General features: G+C 40.2%; 1 protein-coding gene across 1 annotated transcript; it reads left to right on the top strand.

Annotated features, from left to right (window-relative positions):
* Positions 1-5,367: 5,367 nt before the first annotated feature.
* LOC146724640 (uncharacterized) lies at positions 5,368-6,558 on the top strand. Its single transcript, XM_085479538.1, has one exon. It carries the CDS (start codon positions 5,660-5,662, stop codon positions 6,548-6,550), a length of 891 nt encoding a protein of 296 aa, XP_085335664.1. The 5' UTR covers positions 5,368-5,659; the 3' UTR covers positions 6,551-6,558.
* The last annotated feature ends 3,014 nt before the right edge of the window (positions 6,559-9,572 follow it).

The raw sequence follows: 9,572 nt of genomic DNA, 5'->3' as shown, positions 1-9,572 counted from the left end.
AAAATTTTTATGTCTTCCCAGTTAAATGAGTGCTGGTAATTAAGAATATGTTCCGAGATGACCGAATGCTTTGACGAATCTAACTTTATATTATTTACATGTTCTTTAACTCTCGTTTTAAGTTGTCTTTTGGTTTGGCCAACATATGTCGCATCGCAATCGTGACATGAGATCTTATAAACAACATTGGAATTAGTTGAAAATTGATTTTTATCTTTATGAACCTTGATAAAACGATTGAGTTTATCAAGACAACGATAACCTATAGTCATTTCTGTTTTTTTGATAGATGATGCGATTTTGTCAGAAATGCTATTCACATAAGGAATAACAAAGAAATTCTTTTTTTCATTATCTCCATCTATTTTAGGAACCTTAGTAATATTATTATCATTAGTCAAGATATTTAGTTTGGAATTAATAAAATACTTAATTCTTTGATTAATAGCGGATAGGTTATCGTTGTCTTGATAAACTCAATCGTTTTATCAAGGTTCATAAAGATAAAAATCAATTTTCAACTAATTCCAATGTTGTTTATAAGATCTCATGTCACGATTGCGATGCGACATATGTTGGCCAAACCAAAAGACAACTTAAAACGAGAGTTAAAGAACATGTAAATAATATAAAGTTAGATTCGTCAAAGCATTCGGTCATCTCGGAACATATTCTTAATTACCAGCACTCATTTAACTGGGAAGACATAAAAATTTTAGATTCCGAATCTAATTTCCAAAAAAGAAATGTTTCTGAAATGATCCATATAAAGGAACAAAAAAACGGTCTAAACCTAAAAAAAGATACCGATATGCTTGACGAGTCATATTTTGACATTCTAGAAGAATTATCTAATAAATAAATAATAATAATAATAGGAGTCACGGTTTGAACTCGTCACATCATATTGTGACTTTGTATAGTGAACACATCGACTTGGCGGAATCTTGACTACTCATCAATTTAAGTAAGCAATTCTAATCACAATCAAGATCTTTCACATAAAAAATAATTTATTAATATAAATTAATATACCGAAAAAAATTAAAATATACTTAGACAATCACGGTAAAATATACTGCAATGACGAACTTACTCGGAAATATCCTTGATGATGGGGACTAACTTTTTGATGCTGGATAACATCTAATTGTTTTCAATTCTCATATCAAGCGGTTCTGACGATAATTTTAACTAATAATGTTCAAAAGAATTGATGACGTGGAATGGACCGTTAACCTGTTCTACTAACAACAGGGAACTCGTTTACATGTTTTTTGACATAATCAAAAAGTTTACCATCTTAGCTAAAAAATGGTTAGCCGATTAGAAACAATATCTAATTTAATAAATGATATAAGCGTAACCCAATTTAAATTCATCGACTTATCAAACCAAAATGTTCATTAAAAAATAGACTCTAATGCGTAATATGTCATAATTCTACTTAAAAGAATTTTTTATTGTTTTTATATTTACTGAAGAAGGCTGAGGTAACAGCCGAAACGTTTTATTATATTATTTTATTATCATTGTATTTACTAAGAAATAAATCAATTATGTGTTGACATTACATCTCTCACTAATTTAATATGCTCGTTATAGTTGGCCCTGTCTTTCTAAATCTTAAAAGAGATTAAATTCTCTTGCCAAAAAGGGACTTCCGACGAACAACCTTTTTAAAATAGAGTAATAACGATCTGCTCGGTCGTTGACCTATTTGGGCCTTCGCACGTTCGTTCGGGCGGACAGACGCACTGTTCAGCGTCGTTCGACAAAATCAGTAGTTACGTCCTTCCTCTAACTCTTCCTTTCTTGAGTCTGGACGTAACATCACATTACACATCTATTTCTATTGGTTTCTTAGTAATTGTTCCTTGAACTGCAAAATTAAGTCTTTGACCGTTGTTACTTTTTTCAAATTATTTTCCTCAGTTCGAGATATTGCAATAATTTCGGAATGTGTGCTTGAGAGTCTAAAGAGTTGCCTTCCGAAGGCGTAGTTATAGAGTTGTCAGATTTATGTATTAATTCCTTTTTCTAAGCCGTAGGTTTTTGTAGGTTGCGAAGTGAATAATGCGGTAACAATACTATTTCGCGCGATTTGATACGAAGCTTGGTTTTAAATGCTTGTCGCTTGAGGCAACGCGAATGAGCAGCAGCACATGTGGCGCGGGTTTTCACGCCAGCCCGACAATTTTGCTTGGTCCGTTGTGCTTTTTTAGTTTTCGGGTTGTTTGTTTACAATGAGTCATGCGATTGTAATTTAGTGTAGGACAGGAGTTTAGAGTATGAAATATCAATTTCAGATATTATGTCCCTCAATTTAATTGTGGAAGAAAGATTGAGGATAATGGAAGTTGTTTTCAGGCATTGCAGGAATGCTTGTTGACGGAGATTTTGCAAAATAATAATAATCAAGAACATTAATCGGAGCGCTCATTGACTAGGAGTTTTGCAGGATAATAATGATCAAGAGCATTAATTGATAAAGCAGTTTTCGCAAGGAAATGTTATGATCAAGAACATCAATCGGAGTGCTCATCGACAACGTACTTTGCAAGGAAGTGTAGACTTGAAAGGCTAATATAATGTTAAATAAAATTCAACATTCACTTTTTCGTTAAAAAAATATAGCAACCAGTTTATTGCTAATAAATTCGACACATTTGTTGTGCGCGCAATCAAACAAAATAAAACAAAAATAATGTTTAATGCTCTTTACTTCTCGCAAATTTGCTCCAAAAATCTCAACGCTTGTCTATACTCCGAATTTCGTACCGAACTTTCCAGATCGGAGCACGCTCACTCGTCTCGCGATCTGATTTCCACGGAAGCCTCTTTGCTAACCGTTTCGCACGATACAGTCCGACTACGACTTTGCTTAGCCTTGCTTGGCTCGCACTTTCCTGCTTCTCTTAAGTTTTTACAAGTCATTTGCTAATTCCGCAGCGCTCTTGCCCTATCAGTATTTTCGTGTAAACATATGAGAACAATTTCGAAATATCGATAAACCTGTTTTATATTCTGATTCAGGATGTCTCTAGTTGCCGGTTACAGCTTCGGCTATTTTAACCAATTATAGTTCGTCCCGAACTATGTTAAGCATATAAAAAAAGAGATAAATTGACATCAATCGCATCTCTAAACTTAATTTTTTTTAATCAGTTTTACTACCCCAAGTCATTAGCAAACATATAATACCACGAAGCTATATTTTTTAATCGCAAAAAGTAAAATAAAAATAAAAATAAAAACAGAATTACATAATATACATATACGTTTTTATGTTTACCTTCTCCAGTGAGAAATGATTAGTCGAATCGTCATCGATTCGACATTAATTCGACAACGAATTGACATCGATTCGACCATCATTTCTCACTGGGTTACTACACACATAATTTTTTTTGAATTTAGAAAACTATCAATACGCATCTGATATAATTTTTTTTAATTATAATTATTTGTCGCTTGGATCGTTTAATTCGCTCGCTATTTCCGTTATTTTTATCCAAGGTTTAATTTTATCTACGGACAGGATAGTGTTGAGCGGTTTTTGCGTAAGGTTATATCCAAGGAATATCTGTAAATAAATCGATTTTTGCGTAGAATCCGTTTAACCTAATAAAGCTCTTTATATTTTAAAGCTAATTCTTGGTTAGTTCCCGGTTTGTGCTAAAGCACTAGCTTTAATCGTCACCAAATCATCCTCATTGTATTTAGTAGGTTGTTTATGTTTTTTATCGTAACGCGTTTTATTGTATTCCTGCACGACCCGATTTACCATTTTAGCAGTGCCTCTCAACTCATTTCTTTCTTATAGTCATTAGTTTTATCTATTGAGACTAATTTTTCTTTAACGAAGTTCTTTGCCGATAGTGTTTCTTTGATCGTATCTTAACAATAATCTACTTGGGGTAGTATTTATGGATTTATGAAAAGTATTATTATAATATGACGTATTGCGCTCTGCCTACTTTTTTGTCCCAATCTCCCGGAATGTCGACGAGTTTCGCTAAGGTAGATTTTAAAAATCTACTAAATAACACAAGCGCACGCTTAATTCGCGTGCGCTAAATAAACTTTTTCTCCGTGAGAGTACGTACTTTTAATTTGTTGAATTTCAATTATGTACATACATTTATAACTTTAATTCTCGAATTTCTATTATATATACATAATTTTAATTCATCGAATATTCGATGAATTAAAATTATGTCTATATAATAGAAATTCGAGAATTAAAGTTATAAATGTATGTACATAATTGAAATTCAACAAATTAAAAGTCATCGAATATTCGATGAATTAAAATTATGTCGTAAATAGAAAAATTTGGGAACTTTTTTATGTACGACATAAAATTTGGGGGGAATTCAAATTATGTACATAATAGAACACGCTTTTTCATTGAGTCGCTCGAACGCTACGCAGCTACCCTAACCACGAATATATCGCAACGTGCTAGCATTCAATCAGCATCGCAATAAAGAGGCTTCAACATTTCGATATATTCGAGTAATCCACTTAACCTGCACTTTTTAAGGAAAGGATTCACCCGTTTAACGGCGTCATTTGCCCATGATGAAGCCACTGCCGTCATCGTGTGTTTAATATTTTTTTTGCGTACAAAATTTGCAAAACTATTTGAGGAAAAAGCGGTATCCCGATCACTTATAATTTTTTCTAAACAATCAAATAGATCTATCAGATTAGTTAAGTGTGAGATTACTTGTTCTGAAGTGATAGATATATATACATGCGGATATAACCATATCAGATTCTCTCTGACCATATGCAGACCTAGTTTACATCGTGCATTTGATACGCGTATCAAGTACTATATTTGTATCAAATTTGTACTAAATATTTAGTACGCACGATGTAAACGCTGCCGAATCAATTTGGTACGAGCGTATCAAATAGGAGTATCGTACTAAACTGATACGCGTATCAAATGATACAAATGACGATGTAAACGCATAAAACACATTTTGGGAATTTAGCATGAGTGTATTTATCATGATCATCATGCGTCTTCTTTGAGTACATTGTAAATTTTGAAATATAAAAAACCTGGCCATACACTTTGGCACAATATTATTATTCATATTTTTTCGTTTTTATTCAACTAAATATTACACCATTTACGAAATAAACTTTAATTGCAATTCTCAATACCACCTGTAGGAGGCAATCAACATGAATTAAATTCGTATTATATTTTCCACTTAGTACATGCTTAGTGTGGCGGCCCACTTGTCCAATTCCCTAGATGGGGAATTCGCAGATGGCGACAGCGGTCGACATCGACGCTCACGCAGGTCGCTTCGACTCAACTTTCTTCCTAGTCATTATTCATTATTCCGCCCTAGTATACGAGAGATTACGCCTCGTGTGTGATAATAAGTTAGTCGCGGCCAGATTTTGTATTTTTACAATAAACTTGTTGTTAGAGTTAGTAAAGTGGGTGGAACTATTGCTGTCCTAATCCTCAGCGTTACAAATCGCGCCCTAGAGTAACACGAGACTCAGAAGGCGTGTCGGCGAGAACGCGTACGTGGCCTGAGCGCCATAATTGGTGACCCCGACGTGATCGCCGGTGACATTCTCTTCGCGAAGTGACTTTTAGTGGACAGAGAGACATCCAAAAAGGATGCCAGTGGACCGTACGCCAGACAGGCCGAACGACATTTTTAACGTGCCGGAGACAGAGACCTTGCAAGGCCCGCTCGACAGCGGAACACCGGGTTTCCCGATCACCCCCGCGAGAGAAGGCATGGCGATCGAGGCGAATACCGTGCGACTACCACCTTTCTGGAAGGAGAATCCGCAGCTATGGTTCGTGCAAGTGGAGGCGGCGTTTGCTATTCATCGGATTACAAGCGACGAAACCAGGTTCCGCTACGTAATATTACATTTAGACCCGGCTATTCTTCCTTTGGTCGCAGATATCGTGACGTCACCACCGGAAGTGGATTGGTACGCGGCAATTAAAGAACGTCTCACCACCGTATTAGGCGAGACCAGCGCTTCGCGATTGCGGAAATTACTAATCGCGCATGAGTTGGGAGACGACAAACCGTCCATCCTCCTGCAGAAAATGCGTAATCTCGCGGAAGAGCAGGTGACCGACGGGGTCCTGCGCACGATATTTCTCGAGCAACTCCCCGAAAATGTTCGCGCCATTTTATCCATATCCGAAGTAGGCGACTTGAGCAGGTTAGCCAACCAGGCTGACAAAATACTAAACATGGCAAAACCCGCCATGTTGGCCGTCCAGCCAGTCACCGCTGAAACAGGAGTGCTCAGCAAGATGGCCGCCGAGATCGCCACTCTAATCAAACAGATGGCGGCGTTGAACAAGTGGATTGGAAGCCGGTCGCGTAGCAGATCACGAGGACGCAGCGGATATAGAGACCGATTTAGGAACAAATCTCGCGGCAAAAAAGATAAATTTTGTTTTTATCACTGCAGATTTGGAGCCAAAGCCTATAAGTGCGAAAGCCCATGCGTGTGGAAGAACAAAAAGAAGTCGGAAAACTAAGCCCACCGCCACGATGCCAGGCGGTCGTCGGCAGGAACCCGGGGAGCGCACGCCTGAAAATTCGCGATAGAACAGACGGCACTACTTACCTGATCGATACCGGAGCGGACGTTTCCGCGATACCGCGAAATCTAATCCGAGGTACGCTCCGACCTACTGATTTAAGGTTATTTGCAGCCAACAATACCAAAATATCTACATACGGCAGCAGAACATTGATATTGGATCTCGGCCTACGACGACCTTTTCGCTGGAATTTCGTGATAGCCAACGTGAGACAACCGATAATTGGAGCTGATTTTCTGGCGCACTATGGACTTTTGCCGGATCTGAAGAATCGCCGACTGGTCGACCAGCACACGCCCTAGTCACGCCGCACAGCTTTCCGTATTAACTGTGAGTAGCAGCTGTAAGATAAAAGATTTACTTAGAAGATATATCGAGATCACGCGCCCTACGGCATTGTCGAATACAACGCATGAGGTGGAACACCACATCATGACTAGCGGCCCTCCGCTAGCAGAGCGACCGCGCAGGCTTGCGTCGGAGAAATATGCAGCAGCGAAGAAGGAATTCGAGATGATGGTGGAGCAGGGGATCTGCCAACCATCTTCTTCACAATGGGCCAGCCCGCTACATCTAGTCAAAAAGGAAGATGGTAGTTGGAGACCGTGCGGGGATTTTCGCAGACTGAATAGTGTAACGGTCCCGGACAAGTATCCGCTTCCGCACATCCAAGACTTCACGTATCATTTGGCCGGATGTAAAATATTCGGCAAAATCGATCTACTTAAAGCGTATTTCCAGATACCAGTGGCCGATGAGGATAAGCATAAGACTGCGGTAACAACTCCATTTGGGCTATTCGAGTTCAATCGAATGCCATTTGGCTTGCGCAACGCCGCGCAAGCATTTCAACGATTCATCGATACAGCGTTACGTGGTTTGAAATATTGCCACGCATACATAGACGACGTTTTGGTAGCCTCCAAGGACGAAGAAGAGCACAAGCAGCACCTGAAGGAGATATTCAGACGCTTGAAGAAGTTCGGCTTATCGATCAACGTAGCAAAGTGCAATTTCGCGGAAAAAGATATCGAATACCTAGGATACAAAGTAACCAAAGACGGCATACAACCTCTGGAGAGAAGAGTGACCGCAATTACTGAGTACAAAAAACCGACCAATACTGCCGAGTTACGAAGATACTTGGGCATGATAAACTATTATCATAGGTTCATTAAAAATGCAGCGGAAGTTCTAGCGCCGCTCAACCGATACCTGATTGGTAAGAAGAAAAGAGACAAACAGGCCATCGACTGGTCAGCAGAGACGGAAGAGGCCTTCTATGAGAGTAAAAAGCGATTGGCAGAGACGACACTACTGGCACACCCTTTCGAGAACGCTAAGCTAGCAATTAAAACGGACGCTTCCAGCAAGGCGATGGGAGCGGTTTTCGAACAACTTCAAGGCGAAACGTGGAGACCGTTGGGTTTCTTCTCCAAGAAATTGTCCGAAATGCAGCAAAAGTACAGCACGTACGATCGCGAATTGCTAGTCATATATTCATCATTGAAATTTTTCAGACACATGGTGGAAGGACGCGAGGTGACAATCATAACGGATCACAAACCGTTACAATACGCATTCCAGAAACCGTTAGACAAGGCATCCGAGAGACAGAGGAGGCAGCTGAGCTTTATTAGCGAGATCACCACGAAGATTGTGTATATCGCTGGGAAGGAGAACACGGTAGCAGATACGTTGTCACGCGTAGAAGCCATTGATATGCCGACAGTAGTAACAACGGACGAATTATACGAAGAGCAACGGAAGGATGAAGAGCTAAAGACGCTACTCGAGTCTAACACAGTGCTCACCTTGAAGAAACTTTGTTTGGACGATGGAGACAAGACCATCTACTGCGACGTCACAGACGAAATTAGAATATACGTTCTGACATCGTTACGGAGAAGGATATTCAACGTCACGCACAGAGCCTCACACCCGAGCGGCCGTACCACGAAGAGGATGATCGCGCAGAAATTCGTGTGGCCTAGCATGAGGAAGGACATCGCACGATGGGCAAAGACATGCCTAGCCTGCCAGAGAGCTAAGATCCACAGGCATAATGTACGTAACCCTGAGCATATACCGATACCTAATGATCGATTCTCGTATATACACATAGATATAGTGAGACCCCTTCCTCCTTCAAGAGGGTTCCGATACTGCTTAACCATGATTGACAGAACTATAAGATGGCCAGAAGCAACGCCAATCGCAGATTGTACAGCGGATGCAGTGGTCGACGCGTTCTTTAATACATGGATCTCGCGATATGGATCACCAACAACAATCACCACTGACAGAGGAGCGCAGTTTGAGTCAGCGCTATTCGACGCTCTAGTCAAATTAATTGGAAGCAGGAGAATGAGAACCACCGCCTACCATCCGCAATCAAATGGAATAATCGAGAGATGGCACCGTTCACTTAAATCAGCGATAAAGTGCCATAAGACGCAGAATTGGGTAGATACCCTACCAATGGTTTTATTGGGCCTTCGTGCCAGCTATAAGGAGGACATCCAAACCTCAGCGGCGGAGCTAGTTTATGGCAGCACTCTAAAACTGCCCGGAGAATACTTCACCTACGAAGATCCGATCGGATACCCGCAAATCTTCGTGGAAAAGTTGAGGGAACGGATACGCCAAGTACGAAGACCGACGAGAGCTCATCACGCCAAGATCAAAACATTCATCCACAAGGACCTGGAGGACGCCACGCACGTGTTCGTTCGTGTGGACCACCCCAGAGGACCCTTGGAGTTGCCCTACGAAGGGCCATTTTGCATAATCGAAAGAACCTCTGATTTTCTTTACAGAATCGACTATAAAGGACGACCGGAGGAAATAAACACCGATAGGCTGAAACCAGCTTTCACCGAGAGTGAGAGAGAGGAACTACCACCCCCAGAGGGCGAAGATCATCGGCAGCCAGGAACATCGGACGCATTACCCA

This window comes from Nylanderia fulva, unplaced genomic scaffold (assembly GCF_048542155.1).
Source record: "Nylanderia fulva isolate GAGA-0341 unplaced genomic scaffold, ASM4854215v1 Scaffold122, whole genome shotgun sequence".
In the NCBI taxonomy this organism is placed as follows: domain Eukaryota; kingdom Metazoa; phylum Arthropoda; class Insecta; order Hymenoptera; family Formicidae; genus Nylanderia; species Nylanderia fulva.
The sequence above is the reverse complement of the archived record's forward strand: the minus strand, read 5'-3'. Positions and strand labels throughout refer to the sequence as shown.

Bases quoted from the DNA above. Each gene is read 5' to 3' on its own strand.
- LOC146724640 (XM_085479538.1), top strand. From the start codon at position 5,660: ATGCCAGTGGACCGTACGCCAGACAGGCCGAACGACATTTTTAACGTG.